This window comes from Epinephelus fuscoguttatus, linkage group LG10, assembly GCF_011397635.1.
Source record: "Epinephelus fuscoguttatus linkage group LG10, E.fuscoguttatus.final_Chr_v1".
NCBI lineage: Eukaryota > Metazoa > Chordata > Actinopteri > Perciformes > Serranidae > Epinephelus > Epinephelus fuscoguttatus.
The window spans coordinates 36,401,745-36,420,328 of NC_064761.1; the positions used below are offsets into that span (position 1 = coordinate 36,401,745).

General features: G+C 41.2%; 1 protein-coding gene across 2 annotated transcripts in view; it reads left to right on the forward strand.

Annotated features, from left to right (window-relative positions):
• Positions 1 to 1,260: 1,260 nt before the first annotated feature.
• LOC125895551 (pre-B-cell leukemia transcription factor 1-like) overlaps positions 1,261 to 18,584 on the forward strand; it is a 99,672-nt gene continuing 82,348 nt past the window's right edge. Inside the window, exons 1-2 of one of the 2 annotated variants that reach the window (XM_049587480.1) lie at positions 1,261 to 1,945; positions 2,743 to 2,816. In XM_049587480.1, the coding sequence (XP_049443437.1) occupies positions 1,758 to 1,945; positions 2,743 to 2,816 (262 nt within the window). In that variant the 5' untranslated portion in view covers positions 1,261 to 1,757. The remainder of the gene's footprint in view (positions 1,946 to 2,742; positions 2,817 to 18,584) is intronic. The other variant, XM_049587481.1, reaches the window with a different exon arrangement.

An 18,584-nucleotide genomic window follows, 5' to 3' on the forward strand; every position in this document is an offset into this window, starting at 1 on the left:
CTACATGAGCTGCTAAAAACACTGCCATAACTTAAGCGTCAGTTCTCCCTTATCATTCTGAGCCTGAGTTGGAGCCTGAAAGTGAAGAAACACAAGTTAATAGACCTGAGCCACTGTAGCAAAGACTGAAGCACGACGTTTGACGATGGTTACGTTTTTATTTTGTAGCCATCTTATATTTCAGATGTATGATAACTGTAATTTATCTAACATTACGTCATGGTAACAGCTGTGTGTTCACTGACATCCACTATTTAGGTGCACTTGTGGAAACTGCCGGCAAAATGCAGGTAGCAGTCATCAATATATTTAAAATGCTCCCAGTAAAACACTGGCTCTCTCAAGCATCCACATACAATCCTTAATACTGTATGTGTGTCACACATGTATACATCCAGGCGGTGATTTGCACAGCACTGTTCATACTTTGGTTCCACATTGGAGCTTCTTTTTATTTTGCCCCTCCTCCACCTCCTCCTCCTCCTCCTCTCTTCCCTCTGAATGGCTCTCAGTGGCGGAGGGGAGCAGCGGCAGTGAGGCAGCACTGGGCCTGAAGGGCACTTTTCAGCCTGGCCAGACACACTCGGGCCTTGCTGCTTGGCTGCGCAACATGGGTCACCGCCTTACATTAGGAGGACCCTGCCAAAGTCAGCCAAGCGGAGCCCTGCAACATACCTGAAAATGAATGAACAAAGTCGATGTTCCACTGCCTCCTGCAAGAAAACAAGCATGTTGGATTCTGTTTGCAACATTGTGAAATGAAATATTAATATCGCAGAGGTGCTTTACATAAGGTGTCTCATCAGTGGATGGATTTTTCCAGCCATAAATCTTCAATCACATTATCTTTCTAATAATTATAACAGATGAAAGGGCTGGCCGGCAGTTTTGATTAGTGTATCTTATATCTTGGCACAGTGTGGAAATGAAATGTTCTCCTGTGGAGCCAGTGGGTGCTCTTGCTGAGGTCAGAAGGGGAGACTAAAGCAGACCTTCTGTGTCAGCCTCTGTTATTTATTTGGAGTTCAGGCTCTATTCATCACCCTGTTGCCACTCTGCACTGTCTCCCCTGCTTTGGAAGGCAGCAGCCACATCTCCCAGCTTCTCCTCTGCATCCCACCTTTACAGCCCAATGATCGACGTTTCATGAGAGGCACCTCAAGGTGGGGCTAAATGGTCTTATATTCCCAATCATGTCGCGTAGGCGGAGTCTGACTCTCGTGCTCTTTGCTATGCTGCTGCCTGCCCAGCCTGCACTGTATATGACAAAAGCAAAGGGGGATGGAGTGAGTGAAATAAATCCACACTTCTTATTTCTCACAGACACTTTTTTAGGGGGGTAGTAATTTGGCAGGGAGAGAGAGAGAGGGGGGTGTTTGGATCACTGCGCCACATAACAAGAAAACGTGTCCTAGTTCATGTTAGTAGTAGAAATCAGCAGCCTATCTCGTTTTACGCACACCCTGCTCCAGTGAAGGCAACAGCAGTTCAGATCAGATTTCACATTCAGCTCCGACCAGCTGAGAGAGACACAGCCAGGAGAGCAGGAGGGCTCGTATCTCCGCTTTCCCCTCCGATACCCCCGCCAGAAAAAAACCCCACACAGCCCCTGCGAGGAACAACCGGGTGCGCGGCGCAAATATTAAAAAACACCACCGGGATTTTTTTCCCCTCCTCCTTTTTTTTCTTTTATGTATTTTTGCAGGATTTCAGCAGCGAGAGCGCCACAGAGAATTAGATAGAGAGAAGAAGAAGAGATGGACGAGCAGACGAGGTTGATGCACTCTCACACGGGGGTAGGCATGGCAGGGCACCCCGGCCTGCCGCAGCATATGCAGGAAGGCACCGGAGGAACGGACGGCGACGGAAGAAAACAGGACATTGGAGACATTTTACAGCAAATTATGACCATCACGGATCAAAGTCTGGACGAAGCCCAAGCCAGGTAAAGATATGCTCCGATCTTCTTCTCCTTCCGCTGTCAGGAGGAGGAGGAGGCGGCGGCAAACTAGGTTTTTAAAAAGAAAGGGGGGAAATAAAAATAAAAATATAGACATTAAAAAATATACATTGGCAACACAGTGAGGCGTAAATGTTTTGCACAGCCTTGTGCACAAACAGATACACCCATGGCATGCCTGCAGATCACTAGTTTGCTCCACATTGAAATAACTCGCTCCAGAGAGAGAAAATAAAAGTGTATGAATGTGGTGTTTATGACTGTGACATGCCAACGTGTCGCCCACGGAGAGTATTTTTAAAGCACTTTACACCTCAGTACAGTCAAGATGCATTCACGAGACTGGAAAATAAATTAATAAATATATAAAGCTGACATTTGATTTCCCAAATATGTCATTTCTGAGGGAAAAGTGTGAACAGCAAAATGCAACTTTATTATTCCTGATACATAATCCACTTTAAAATCACCAAAGCTGACTAAAGTGAAGCATCTCACATGTTTTGTTTTATTCAAAAAGTTGCTCAGAAAATTCAATTCATGCACGCATTTAATAATTTTATACAACAAGACAACAGATGAAGCTAAACAAAATGTTCCAGCAGTTATGGACACAGCTGGAGCACATGTGTTATTATTTATTTGGAAATCATTAATTGTGCTGTAGCATTTATGTACAAGATAAAAATAGAAATGACAGTAAACAGCCTTGTTATTTTGGGAATCTGGAGGTTGAATATATGTTTATGTGGTTTGATTATGAAGCCACTTTTCTGTTGCAGGAAACACGCTCTGAACTGTCACAGAATGAAGCCAGCGCTTTTCAATGTCTTGTGTGAAATCAAAGAAAAAACAGGTACGTTCACATTAATTCTAATAAGAGACACGGCACTGTTGTTGTCTACGAGAAACACTGTAAGCCTCCTTAACCAGGTTAAATGAATACATACTGCACACACACAGTATTTCTCCCTAATGGAGCAGGCACCAGCTCTGTGTGGGCTATTTTATCATCAAAGGGTAATTTGCTATTCAGGCACCGATTCACACAGGAGAGCCTGATGGTGGAAATTCAGTCACAACACAATTCACCATATAAATTTCACTGACATGTAAGACATGTGTTTCCTCCTGTAGCTGTAAAGTCTGCGCGTTCTAACTATTTCACAATAGGAACTGTGGACAATTACCTCGAGCAGTCCTTATCAATTATCGTGTCAAAATATGAATGAGGGTTTTTTTGATGCTATTGTGGAATAATAGAGAGTATTGAGCAAAATTGTCACAAGCACGTTGATGTCTCCCCTTGTGAGTTAACTGTCAAGTCTGGTGAATACGTCTCTTTCTATTCTGTATTGTGTCTCTCTATTAAAGCAGTTGTGAGAGAGCATGTCAGCAGAATAATTGCTAGGAGAGAAATAACGTAACGTAGGAGGCGTAAGTCATGTTTCCAAATCATTCTCCTCGTGACATTTTTGAAATTGGCACAGATAGAATTCGGTGCACTTCAGACTGATAGTGCATCTTTTATTTTCCTGTCTTTACACTGATGTGCTATAGGACTCCTCAAAACTTACACTGGTGAGATATTGAGTTGCCACAGCATGCCGGTTTACTACGAGAGGCAGCGCTTCCTGTGTGTGTCACACTCATTAGTGCATGAAATCAAATGGAATGGATGGAGGATGAAGAAGATATTGTTTTCATTGTCTCCAAAGTTGCACTTGCTCATACTTGACCTCTGTGGCGGCGTCGACTGGCGCTGTTTAGATTGTCTCTCGTGTGTGATGCCATCGTCGCCTGGTGCTTTCATGGATGTTTTCATTGAGGTTTTTCATTGAAGTTCACCTCGCTGCCTTCCCCCCAAAGCCCGGCAGTTTATCTTGAATCGGCCACTGCCTCAGGAGAGAGCAGGGGGCCTTTTGAAGCCTGCTGGCTCGCTCCTCTTTTTTGTTGTCTTGGTAGGTTTTTTGGAGGGGGAGTGACACAGTTATGCATAGTGTTTTACTCCCTGGCGCTTCTCGGAGTTCATCCAAAGTTCGGCTCTGCTGAGAGTACAAAGTAACTTGGACCTCTTCCTGCCTGCACACCCATTCTTTTCCCTTTCAGCTGGCAACCTATAAATACAAGGTGCAGCTCACACAGGAGATCTGCTGCTTGTCTTGTTTGTGGAGACGTTAGCTTTGTTCTCAGTTTACCAGGAAACATTTTACTACAGTTCAAACTCTTTCTCTAATTCTGGTATAATTTTAAGATTGTTTTTATTTATTTATTTTCCTTACAATAAATTTACAATACACAGAACTTCCATTTTGAACAAGTTAATGCTTGGTTTTTGCTGTTGTGGTGTTGCCACGCTTTAAAAATCATGACTTACAGTAAGAGTGCTTCAAACTCTGCTTCACCTCTGTCAGTCTCAACATGTCAGCACTGCTGTCAGTTTTAGTGTAGCTAACTCACAGAGTGTTAAAACGTATCTAAAAAGTCTGAGAAAAAAGCATTATTTTACGCACACATCGGGGAAAAAAAGTTACGATATAAATGTTATATTAAACTCTAGCTTCATTAGATCCACTCATCAAATATATAAAACACTGGAAAATTTATAATGAATACTATAACAATATTTTACCTTCACTTCCGCTGGCGAAACTGTCGAAATTCTGATAATATTATTTTAAATGTGCCAGTTCGAAGTCGCAGCTCGTTGCTCCCTCTAGTGGTGTGGTCTCCATTTGATATTGAATTTAAACATTTATTAAAAAATACGTGTGATATTTATTTTCACCTTAGTTTAAGTTTTCTTGATTTACAGAAATTCAATTGCAGATGTGACGATGGCACACGGCGTGACTAAAATACAATAAATGTTACTTAAATAAAGGAAGCACCTAGTTTATAAATAACTTTTGGCTTATCTGATTGTAATAAAATTAATTCAAACATACATGGGTGGCTTGAATAACACTTTAGCAAATACTTTTCTCTGTAAGTCATTTGGCTGAAGTTCTGACATTCAAACAAAACTAATGTTCCTAACATTGGGAAGCTGGTAGGATCATGATGCCTGTAGTTTTGAAGTTGGAATACGATCTTCAAGTTTCAAGTTGAGGCTTTAATGGACGGCTTAAATTGAAAGAGTCAATGATGCTACTTTTGGTAATGAAACTGACGTTACCGAGGAAACAAACCTTAAACAACTTCTAGTCTCCTTTGAAATTGAATTTAAATATTTATTAAGGGTTAAAAAAATGTTTGTGACCTTTTTAATTTGTTATTGTATGTAAGTTTGAAATTCAGTTGATTTATAGAAATTAAAGTTGAGACAGTCGGTGGATATTTTACTTTTCTAACGTCGGGAAGTTCTTTCTTCTCTCTGCTATCCATAGTTCTAAAGTTTTGTAGTCACTTGGCATTCTGGTTTTCTTTCTCTGTTTTTCACACTCTAACGAGACTTTGACGGAAGTTAGTATTTTGGTCAAAGAAAGCTGATGTCATTATGGAAACACCCTGAAACCACTTAGGTCTCCTTTTGACATTTAATTTAAACATTTATTGAGGATTAAAAAATGTTCACGACCACTTAATTTCTCGTCATCCTGTAATTCTCACTTCCATTTAAGTTGTTTAAGTTTTCCTGATTTGTAGAAATTAAATTAAAGTTGTGGCGGTCAGTAGATATTTTACTTTTCTAACGTTGGGAAGTTGGCAGTATGGTGGTATTTGTAGTTTTTTAGTGGCCACCATATTAGGAAGAAAAGTGGCTTTTAGGTTTTGAGGCTTTGACAGAAGGCTGAAAGCGAAAGAATCAATGATGCCGCTTTGTTTTTGTTTATTTCAGGAAACAAACCTGAAACAGCTTCCAGTGTCCTTTGAAATTTAAACATTAATTCATGGTTAAAAAATGTTTGTGACCTATTTGAATTGTTATTGTTGGCTGTTGAAGTTTTCTTAATTTATAGAAATAATATTATAGATGTGACGGTCGGTGGATATTTTACTTTTCGTATGTATGTTTTGTACGTGTGTAGTTTTGAAGTTGGCAATGCATCAGTGAAAGAAATCATTTGGCTTTCATGTTCTCTCTCTACGTTGAGGTTTTGACAGACAGTGAAACATTTGTGTTTATGTCAGTGTTACAGTAATGAAAATGATCCTAGACAACAAACCTGAAACACCTTTCTGTCTCCTCCATGTGCGCCAGCAGCCGAACTCTCCCACCTTTAAATATTTCAGCTTACAAGTCGACCGGCCGAGTCCAACAGCTTTAGCTTCTCCCCAAAGCTGCAGTGGAGCCGCTGTAACTTCTTTGTCCCGTGCACCATGTGAGCGCAGAGACAGTGTGTATCCACAGAGCTGCTGTTTGCTTGTGTATATTTTCCATCGCTGGCTGTCCCCAGAGCGGCTGACAGCACCTGCAGGACACAATGCCAGTGTTGATCTAGGGCCTGAACTTCTGACCTACTCTGTGTATTTTTACTGGGCTGATTTGAGGGATGGCCAACAGAAATATTGTGCAGTATAAACAAGCACAATGGTGCAGCAACACCCGAGAGGAAAGGACAAGGAAGGAACACTTTATTTAAACCAGTGCCTCTTTTTTTTTTTTTTTTTTTTTTTTTTTTTTTGACAGACATCGGCTTCGTCTTCAGCCGGTTTCATTCCAGGCATATTTGGGTTGTCTTTTTTAGTTCAAAGGAGTAATGTTTTTCAGACACTGCATGATTGTGCGTGTGTGTGTGTGTGTGTGTGTAGTACATTCCTAAGAGGAGACGAAGCATAAAATATATAAAGCATATTAATTATTGCAGTTGATGTGTCCAAAGGTGAGAACAGCAGGTTTCGTCTGGAGAGGTTCTCACAGAAACCTTCCCAAAATATATCCAACGGTTTGACTCCACTGCTTTTAGCCTGTGAAATCTTATCCACTATCTGAATATAAGTTAAGAGGCTGAGATATGAAATTATTTGACATGACTTAATCCAAGTTTTCCCTCTATGTAATCTATTTGTGTAAGAATACTGATATTTGGAAAGGTGGACTTTTTTCTCTTCACCATCAGTTCTTATGATTGATGAAAAGCCTCTTTAGATAAGCAAATGCTTGACAAACTGATTTGGAAAATGAGCCGCCTTGACCTCTGTAAACACTTCACCAACATCATAAATCTCTGGCAGTGTCAAACAAAACCACTCCTTGACTGAGCTGCTCAGTAAATGTGCTGCTCCGACTCGCTGTTTAATTTTTTTCCTCTCAACCTCAACAAAAGGCTGGCTTTCTTGTGGCCTGTGTTTGTGTAGTGTAAGGTTTCAAGCCTAGGGGATCCTCCATTTATAAAAATGACTAGCCGAGTGATGTAATGTTATTTTTTGAAGGGTGAAAATAGGGTGTTTTACAGAGGGCAGCCGGGTAGTGTTTGACAGGATGAAATGAGCCAGAGGTCTGATTATGGAAGGTGCATGGAAGCCTACACTACATTGACTTGTCAGTCCATTCAGATGCTTGGCATCTGCCTATTTGTATTACGGAGGCTGAACGCAGCTCAGCCCTGCATGTCACTGTGTAAACACTCCCAGCAGCCTTCATGGGGATCAGGTACGATTCTAGAAGTAGTGTGATGTGGTGTTCTGCTCAAACAATTATTGCATTAATTCATTAGTTTATAACAGAGCCCATAAAGTCCCATAAGATGATAAAATAATAACTTTATTCTGACTATATGGGCTCCGTAATTAACAGTTTTAATACTTAATTATTCTTTGAAGTCATTAACGACGCAAACTTTGTCTTGTTTAACTCTCTTTAATTTAAGGCTTTTCTCATTTTCTTTGTTTTATATCATTATAAACTGAATATTTGTGGCTTTTGGGCTGTTTGCCAGACAAAACCAGGGCTGCAACTTGAAATCCCAATATGCGCAATATCCAGACTGCAGGAGCTGGAATTCTTAGATAAAGGTAAAACATGTCACATCATACCATTATAACTGAAACACTGTGGTGCCACAGAGATGCCCCAGCCTACAAATTATACACCAGATGTAAGTAAGCATGCTTGTTTGATGCAGACCCCAGCAAAAAAAATCATCATTATTATTTTTGTTAAGTGAAAATGAAATGCAAAAATTTCCTTTCCCGCTTAAACTGCGCCTCATTGCACTCCTGATACCTGTCAAAATAATAGTAATATAATTTTTCTGTCCATTAGCTAGTCAATAATTGGTTTATTGTTGCAGCTTTATTCAAAAGAAGACATTTGACGGCATCACTTTGAGTTCTGGAAAATTTGCGAGTGATACTCACATCTTCTTGTGGAGAAGGAATTTATTTTGAATTTTTTTCGAGATGCACCCTTGAGGTTTGGCGAGACTGGGTGATATGGCGATAATCAAATATGGCGATATTTTTAACAAATTGCTTGGTATTGATATTGTGATGATATTTTAGGGTTCAATTTTGGTGCTTTTACAAAATATTTACACAATGAGATTTTTGATAAAAAATCATCAGTAATGTGGAAATAATGAGCAAGTGGCTAAAGGCTAAGCTCAGAAAATTACATCACTTTACTGTAAATGCAGCAGGAAAAGAAAACACTATCCAAAATCTAAGCTGATATTCAGTCTCAGTAATAATAATAATAATAATACTAATATATTGTTCAGCCCTATGTGACTATCAAAAATCCCTCTATAAAGGAGTGTGTGCTTTTAGCTTTTCTTGGCTGACTGACTGTAAGTGTAAACCAGCAGGTAGTAAAAGTGCATGTTAGCTTGTCTGTATTACGAGGCGATGTAGATGTCTGCTCTGATAGCGAGCGTCGTGTCACGGGGCTGTGCCTCCCCTCGCCCGCCCGACGACTCTGATACGTGCAGCTTTTGTCTCCCCTCTCATCCTTCCTCCTCAATGCTGATACAGCAGCATTCGGGGGGGTTGGGGGGTGGGGGGGGTGAGAGGAACGCCAAGCTCGCCGCCACAGCTGTTTCCCCGATCTCTCTGCTTAATCATCCACTGAGAGAGAGAGAGATAGAGAGGAAGACCTGGAGTCTAATTCTGCTCCGAGGACGTAGACAACTGAGGAGAAATGTGTTTTGATTAAGCAGCGTAAGGCATGTAGTGACTTTATACTGTATTTGATGCAGAATCCTAATCACAGAATCATCAGTGAGTGACAGCATTGTAAATGGTGTGTTAATACCATTACAGTATAGAACAATGTGGTTACATTGTACATTATGCAAATTGTCAGTCGCCTAATTGATACATGTTAATCATATTAAGGAGCTTAATTATAGGAATCTTACTGTGCTGCCATTTGTTAATTAACACTGACATCACATGTATGAGGAAACTGATCTATTTTTTTTTCTCCCCGTGCTGTGATAGCCTCCCCTCGTCCTCCAGCACTGTATTGTTTTTATATTTTTAACTGGTATATTTTCAGAATTTCCTGACCTGATGAATGATTTTTTCCCTCTTGGCTGAAGGCCACTGGAATGCAGTTTAGAAAAATTACATTTAGCTCGGAGCAGCCCTGCCAGTGTGGAGATTACAGAATGAAGGCAAGATCCAAGTAGACTCGTAAAAGAGCGCGGGCCTCAATCTTTTACCTGAATGTCGACTCCTGTGCTCAACGCATTGCTTAAATATCACTGTTCTGCCATTTACCTTGTTCGAGGCTCTCTTTGCAATCTCGGTCCCTGCAGGTTCGGTCTGCCTTTTTTTATACACAGGCCTTCTTAATATGTTACGAATTTAATCAAGTCTGCAAATTTGTTATGCACGTTAAATTGAACATGCAATGGCACATTTGGATGTGGTTGCCATACCAACCCCCCAGGAGTTCATTTTCCATAATGTAGTGTTTGGAATCTCATTTCCTCCACTTTCCCCCGCTGCTACTTGCAGACGCCACCTCCAGGCTTCCACTGTATGTTCACTATGAAAGAGGCTCGGCTGCCACAGCTTTCAAACACTGGAGGGAGGGAGAAAGAGAAGAGAGAGGGAGAGAGAGGCCTCTCTCCACGTAGTGGAAATGACACAAATTAATATACACTACTTAAACCAGACCAAGATTAATGGTTCCCTTTCGCTGCAGCTTAGTCCCACTGTCAGTTGCCGGGTGCTCGTTGGACAAAATCAACACTAATCAACATTTATTCCACTTTTGCCCTGGGCTCTCAGGAGTCTGGCAGGACTGCGTTACCCCCCTCCCTTCCCTCCCAGCAATCCACCCCTCCCTTCGTCCGTCTCGCTACGCTTTTCACCTCTCATCCAGCTCCTCCATACATCACCCTCCTCACACCGCTCGGCTCCTCAGAGGAGAGTGCGCCCCCTCCTATCAGGCCACATTAGAGTCATGATAGATTTTCTCTTTTCATTTGCATCTGATATTTAACACAGCAAAGCAGTTGCTCTGTCACTTTACAGTACAAGTATGTGTGTGTGTGTGTGTGTGTGTGTGTGTGTGTGTGGGTATGTCTATACGAGTGTGTACGCGCTGGCTTTTGTTCGTGTGTGTTTTTGAAACAGTCATTTCAGCCAGTAATCTTATCTGCACTCAGTTGCCACTGCATTATGAGAAACAGGATATGCATTAACTGAGTGTGTGTCAGGTGGTGTGTTTATACAACACTTCATTTTCTGGAAAGTAGCATTTTAAAATACCCACGACCGGGAAACTGAACTCCAAGGTCACGCTGTAAGGCAAACTTATCACATGAGTGTTTTCTAAAGAACTCTATGTTTCACCCTAAAAGTGCAGTGTCGCAGTCAATGCTGTGCATCATAAATATCCTTTTGATTTCTGTGAGTGGCATCCACAGATCTGCTGACTCCTCTCTCAGCAGCAGCATCCGTCCTCACAGAGCCACATTAAGCATCCCGCGAAGGCTCATAATTGGTCGAGCTAATGCAGCCCGCAATTCCACTGCTGCTACTCATCTCTTTGTCATTCCACCGGCTGCGATAAAAACACACTCAGAGGGACGATTATTAAGAAACATCTCAAACATTTAACAGTGTCTACATCCTCAATGTAAATATTCAGTTTACTCTATTCTTATAGCTGAAGAACAACGAGTCACATCAACGATTAATGATTATGTTCACTATCAGTGTATTTATTCTTCTTACTGTTACAATAACTTTGATATAACACAGAAGTTTGTGTCCTAATTTACAATTTTGTGCTGCTGACATACAAACAATTCATTAAATGCAGAAATATGGTGTCATGCTGTGTATAAATAGCACTGATTAATTAGTGTGACATGATACTGATCTGATAGGGCTGTGAATTCTATTCCAGATTTTAACCACTCTCCAAATGTGAAAAAAAAATCAAATATTCCGTCTGTAACAGGGCGACTGCAGGTCCTTAAAAGTCATAAAATGCCATAAATGTAACTATAATAGGTCTTAAAAGTCATTAAAAAGTCTTAAATTGGAGTTTGTTAAGTCTTAATTGCCATGAGCATCTGATCTAATTTCATGTATCTATCGTTTAATATGTTTCTGTCAATATGAGTGAAGCTCTTCTGTGTGAAACTCCACATTTCGGATGTTACAAATCTTTAAACTCGGGCTCAGGATTTTAAAACCAGGAAATGTAGATGGATCAAACTTTTTCAGCAGCCAGTTTAAAACCTTTTTAAAACTTTTGGTTTTTTGAAATTAAAGAGACAATATATATTTTTGGTCACTTATCTGACCCAGGCACATTACAAAATCCGTACATTCTACTCAATCGGACCGGCGCACGCGTAACTCCACAGAGATGAGAAGGAAACAAGATGGCGCACTTGTAAGCTACTTCCAGACACTGTATGTGTGACATATTTTATCATACCGATATATCAGATTTATGGATGCGGATACCTATATGGATACCTGCTCTTACCTGTTGGCAAAATGTAGATTATCCTAGCTCACTCTTAAACCTCCCCCTACACTGGAGTACATATATACCTTTGTGTTTAGCTGCATTGTTAATATACGAAAAATCTGTCTTAAATTTGCTTAAAAATGATCTTAAAAAGGTCCTAAAAAGTATTAAGTTTAAACTTCTGATAATAGTTTGACCTATGGGGCGACCTCTAGCTCACCTGAGTGTGTGCCCCATACAGATGGAGGCCTTTGCAGCATCCTGGGTTCAATTCCGCACATCATGCCTCCCCTCTAAGCTGTACTATCAATAAAGGGAAAATGCCCCCCAAAAATAATTCTAAAAAAGTAATAATAACAATTTGTCCAATATTCAAAATTCAGTGTATGAATGCGACAGGTGGTGCTCTGTACTCCAGCGGGGGTGTTTGTAAAACGCAAAAATGGAGAAAACTAGCACGCCATGCTAAACGGATCATTATAAGACGAAACCAAAGTGCCGTGAGGATTTCGCATTTAACACCATGGAGGAAAAATTGTGGTTAAAAGTGGCTGTTTGCCGACTTTATAAAATGTAACATCCTTACAGTAACGTTAGCCTGACGCTGAAGTGACACAGCGAACGCACCACAAATTAAGTCAATTCTACATCAGTGAATAAAGTTTGAATTTATATTTTGAATTTTTTTTGTAAAAGCATGATTGGATTTTCTGACAGCAAGAAATGTGCTGATCACAATTTAGTTTTACTTTCTGATTTCCATTCATGCAGCTATTGTCTTACCCACTTGTTCTTATTACGGGAGCTTGATGTGCTGGATCTATTCCCAGCATGCATTGGGCGGGTGCCAGGGAAACACCCTGAACTGGCGAACAGTCCATCACAGCAACTCAGATTTTATTAACGTCCAGTAATCTGAGGTGGATCCCCTCCTGCAGCGGGCTCACATTTAGAGATTGCATGTTGCTTTATTTATCTCGGAAGATGAAATTGTGCAAACAGCTGATGCCTCTTTTCCTACTTTGCCAAGATATTCAGCGCAGTGTTGTCCATCTTGTAGCATTGCATGGCCAGAGGCATTGTCATGGCACCAACTGGCCTCATTGAAGTGACACCGAGTGCTTTGTCAGCTTTGTGTCTCAGGTGCCAACCTGCGCTTCCCAAAATAAACTGTCATGCAATGTGGCAGGACAGAAAAATGTAGGAGCATGTTGGGGCCCGGCGCCCCCCCTGAAAGGAAACAAATGTTCCATAGCACAAATGTATTGTGGTTTTGGACGCCTTCCCAGCGCCGACACCAGCGACATGGTGGGGAACTTAAAGCGTGCAGTGTGATCGTCTGCAGCATCAGCAGGGGTCACAGCAGGTGGGATCTCAAAACTTGGAGTTTCTCTGCATTGACGACGCTTTTTATTTATTTTTTAAGTGATTTTATTTCACTGTGGACCTGTTAGAGTTTGACAGCTCTTTGTTATTTGCAGACATCCTCTGCCAGAAATAGCTTATGCTTACTGTAGTTAGCTCCTCTTCCTGTTTTATAAATGGTCTGTCATTTTCTCTCCGCTGTGCAACATTACACCAGGAGAGCTAACGGAGGATGTGCACTTGGTTGAAGTCACTTTCAGGCTGATGTCAGGAGGCTGGAAAGGGTGAGCATGTGGAAAGTCACATGCAGAGACGCCTAAGCGACCTCCAGACTGTAACCACTGGCCGTATCTGCCCTGTTGGATTTGGCCCTGAGCGTGTGATTCCTGTTAGATCTCGGTGTGGCCTGTGCGCTCTGTAGCTGCCGTGACATTTTTATGACTAGTGGACTGAAGTAAAGGTGGGAGTCACAAAGGCTTGAAATGGAAGTTCAGTTCTCACCTCCATAATGAGGAACCAGCAGCTAATCATGCAGACAAAGGGAAGGATTCTGTAGCCTGACAGAGGGAGAGCTATAATGATGTTTCACTAAACATGGAGCTCAGAGCTGGAGAGGTTGGGATGTGAACAGTGTTTGAGTCAGGATGGTCGAGGAGGGGGTGAGATGGGCCCATTACTACCTTGGTTGGGGGTCACTGCTTCATCTAAACAAGAAAATACAAAATACTGTTAATGCTAAAATGATGTAAGAGCTGGCATTATGTTAGATATACAACTAGTTTCATTTTTGAGTCCACTGAACAACTGAGAAGACGCAAAGAGACAATCCTCGCTTACATGTTAATGCTATAGAGTGATGTTTCTCCAATGACAGATTCAGACAACACAGTATCATCCGGATTAGAGCCCAGTGGATGTCGGCTGCATCAGTTGATTGTTTTATCCTGTGCAGTGTGTCATAGTAGACAATAGATGTGTCACAAATCCAGAAATTTAGCAGTTGATACCTATACCAGTGGAATTCCACAACTCTCAATACCCAATTCGATACCATGATGAAAAACAAAAACCAAAAGTCACAGGGACTTAAACATAGACCCCTTTATTAAAAACATTTAAAGTCATTCTAAGTTAAATTTGATGATTAATCCCCAATCGTCTACCTCAAACTCAAAGTGCTAGTCTGTGTGGGTTCATGTTGGAGATTTTGTGGGTGAGGAAACATTAATATGTAGTCTACGGTTTATTAACATATCTCTCCTTCATTGGTGTTATTGTTAAACACTTGTACATGAAAGATGTGACGGTTGATCTTTGTGAGATTGGACGGCTCAGTAAAAATTGACAGTGAGGGCACAGCAGTGTTTTACTCAAAGCTGAACATGCCGGCGTTTGTAGCATGGCGTAAGAACATGGTGCTCCCATTGTCAAGAACTAAGGAAATTCGATGGTCGCTTGCAGTCTTCTTCATTATCTTCATAATGTTGTTGTTCTTCCATGCTGGTGGGTGTTCCTCTTCTTCCTTTGGCATTTAACAGCGGGCTAAAACACTTGTAGGCGTATATGCTGCCCTGTCAGGCCCAGGAGAATTACATCCTCTGCAAATATGATACCAGAAAACAACGGGTACTGTCACAGTTTTGGCGTTGACTTGCTACCGAAGAATCGGTTCACGTAACATCCTTAATGGACGACAACTGACACTGCTTGACACTGCACAACAGAAAAACTAGCATATTTGAATTTTTTTTCCCTTCCCCAGTGTATTCCCTCTTGGCTGTAACTTTGACCAATAGGAGCTAAGAGCACTCCTCAACTGTAAACGTGCTGAAGCCAAAGAGGAATGGTGTTGTTGAAGGTGCAGATGAAACTGTGAAACAGAGAAACGATCACAGTAGACAGCCAGTCCATAGAACCTCCTCCCCAGTGACATTACTGGTGTTGTGACGATGTTCAGTCCACATGTCTCTCAGCCAAGTCATTGCAAGAATTTATGACCCAAAACAAAAGAAAAGAGTAAAGTGTAATTTTAGCGTGGCTTAACAAATAAGTGCAGTGCACGCCTACCAGGTAACAGCCAACATTTAAACTTTGTAGTTTGTGTCATGCCCCGTTGGCGTCGTTTTAGCACTTTGTAAATGAAAGATCGCAAATTTCTGATACCAACAGTATCTCTCACTCAATGAAAATAACACGCAAGTAATGCAGAATTCATCGCACTGTCAGCAGCCACAGTCCATTCTTTGTAAATTTGCCTGGGTTGTTGTTGCGACGGAGTGCGCAGGATCAAACTCTGCAATACCAGTAGTGCTGGAACACAGTTTGTATGGTATCTACCAAAGTGGCGCTCCATGATTTACGTTTCCAAGTTACGTTGGTTAGGTGTAAGAAAACAAACATGGTGTCAACCTGCTTTAAAATAACTTGGTTTCATGTTGTTGTAAACACCGGTCTCCTGGGCGAGAGTCCTGTGTTGTTTGACCAATCTGCAACCCCAACTTGCGACATTACATAGATTTTTGAGCTTTATACTAACTCCTGCTGTCAGTGCATTGGTCATGTGATACAGCATTCCCCATTACATGGGTTACACACAAATTACTGATTAATGACTCTGTGATTTGTACTTTTCATCAACAGTGCATGAGAACAGCCTAAAAAAATTAATACAGGTTAAATGACTCATTGCTTCCAGTTTCTGAAACGTCAGGACTTTTCTGTGTTTTATATGATTGTAAACTGAACTTGTTTGTGTTTTTGGGTGGACAAGATAAGCATTTCAAAAGCATCGCCACTGTGACGGGCACTTTTTACTATTTTCTGACATTTTATACACCAAACGATTATGAATCAATCAAAAAAATAATAATTGGGAGATTAATTGATAGTCAGCGTAATCATTAGTTGGCGTTCTAACAGCCAGCTGGCCGCCCTGTCATTGCTCTCCCCGCTGATAAATTCACATTGCTCCTGCCTCTGCTGTAAAGAGATTGTGTTGATAAGTTAATATTCCGACAACAGAGACGAGATAAAGAGGTTTTAGGAGTTTGGAGGATAGTGTAACCTTGATAAAACGCTCATCTCAGTGACATTGATTTTCACCATCCATCTTCATCTGATATGAAGTATGCAAATGGTGGCATCGGCTGGGAGTGGAGTACAGTGCTGTTAAATGGGCCATTTCAAATGTTCTTTGTACTATGCTGACTTCCAAAAAATTCACTGTCAGCCAGCTCGGCGCATGCTGAAGTCTTTCTGGAGACGCTTTTCCACCTTTATCCTATATCGTCCTCCATTTATTCCACTTCTCTTCCCCCCTTTTTTTCCTCCCTTCCCCTCTTCTTGCATGCTATACAAATTAGGTATATATACTGACAGTGTCAGAATGGCTACTCATGAAATATTAACAGCTTGTAGAGAATTTTACATTTTACATTTCTTTTTAACTATGTCAGCACAGCCTGTGGAACATTTATTTGTGTGAGTTTAGGTGGGCTATTACCCTACCAGCTTTTTTTTCATGTTTTAGATGATATCCATCACCCCTCTTGCCACATGCATGAAGTCTACCTCACCTCAAATATCCTAGTGTGTTTATTTCTACCTACCACATCCTGGGTACATGACCTCTGGATACAATATCCTGAGTGTAACAAGGTGTTTATTGCCTTATGAAAGTGGTAATTATCCCTTTATGAGTAAGATAAGACCAAATACATTGCATTAAACAACATATGGGTAGTTGTTAAAACGCCTGCATGGAAGGTAAAACCTGAACTGACTGTGATAAACACTGAGTCCAATTAGAAGTTGTCGTGGATCAGTATTCCTCGACATAAATCTGTGTGTCTGAGAGGCATCTTTGTATTTATTTATTTTTTGTTCTCGTTTGTCTGATGGTTTATTTTCTTCTTTTTTTAAATCTCTTTTAACCGCTGGTGTCCAAATGCATTCAGCTCAGTGGGCGGAGATGGCCTCTCTCTTTCTGCCTTTTTGTTGGATGGCCCCTATAAAGATGGAGCTGTCAATCATCTGCAGGCTTCCTGAGTCCTGAGAGGCAGCGTCAGTTCTCAGTGAGGGACTGGAACAATGACTTTTGTTGTGACACATGTGCATTTGTGTTGAGCATTCTGTGGACAGTGTGTTAGCCTTTAATTAAATTCATCCTTTGGTTCTGAATGACGCTGAAGGGAGGCGCGCAGATGGTTGTTCAAATAACTGAAATGATTGAATATAGAGGTCAGTTAGATCCTGTTTTGTTAAAAGATAAGTTCACTTTATTGGAACTTTGTTCTTATTTTCATGGCTTTGCTCTTCATTTCTGTCCCTTATGGTGATATTGAACTTAAAATATCTGCTGAGAGCTGGGAACTAGGGTTGTAGTCAACCAAAAAAAATCTTCTATCCACTCTTACACCATTTGATTGGTCGATGGGAAAAAACAAAAAGGCAGGCAAGTTCTTTGCAATGGGAGTGTCGCATATTTACAACATAGTACAAACACCAGCAGGCTGACGAGGCGCTGAGCGTCTGTTCGGCTTCGAGCACTGCATGTTTGGTGTTTTTTTTCTGGTCGCCGAGAGTTAAATATGTAAAACTTTTGGTAAAACACTGCACACTGCGTCAGCCTTCCCTTCATCCAGAGCAGGTACTCCACCTTATGCCTACATTTTTATTTCTGCGGATATTCCATATTTTAGCAACCACAGACCAAAGCATCTTATCTGAAAAAACACAAAACCTCCAAAGCGCTTTGACACTCCCAGCTGGGTTTTTTCAGGAGAGTGCCTTTTTCAGGACGTACACCCTATAAAAGTAACACCAGTGATTGTCTGTCCAATGTTGGGGGTGGTTACTTATCTAAATTCTGAGGTTTTTGCAGGTCTGTGAACACAGCCCAAGCAGGACTCTTGATGAGTTCATTTTTCGTCAGCAGCAGTTTGTGCAGTTTGAGTCACGGGGTGGATAATTGCTCAGTCAAGGCAAGTAAATGCATACTTTTAGAACCAACCCGATGAACAGTTAAGTTTCATTTTTACTGCTCCTTGTGTTCTGCTGCTCTGTCTGTGCCCAGATTACGCTCTGCACTCTGGGAGTGTGGTGCAAAGAATAACCAAATGGTAACAGCGCTCCTGATCAACGGTCCAGCTTCAAAAATGAAAAATCTGTACATGGCGGCAGATGCTATTATGGTGGCGCACTGCTGCAAATAAATGAATTTGTGGGAAACTGTGACAACCAATTGACCAACCGTCCAAAAGGTGTCGGACCTACTGGGGGGAGCACAAAGTCCAGCGGGGGTAAGAAACACAACCAGACAATCATAGAGGTTCTGAGAAGGGAACATTAGCCCTTGACGAGGGGTCATGAGTA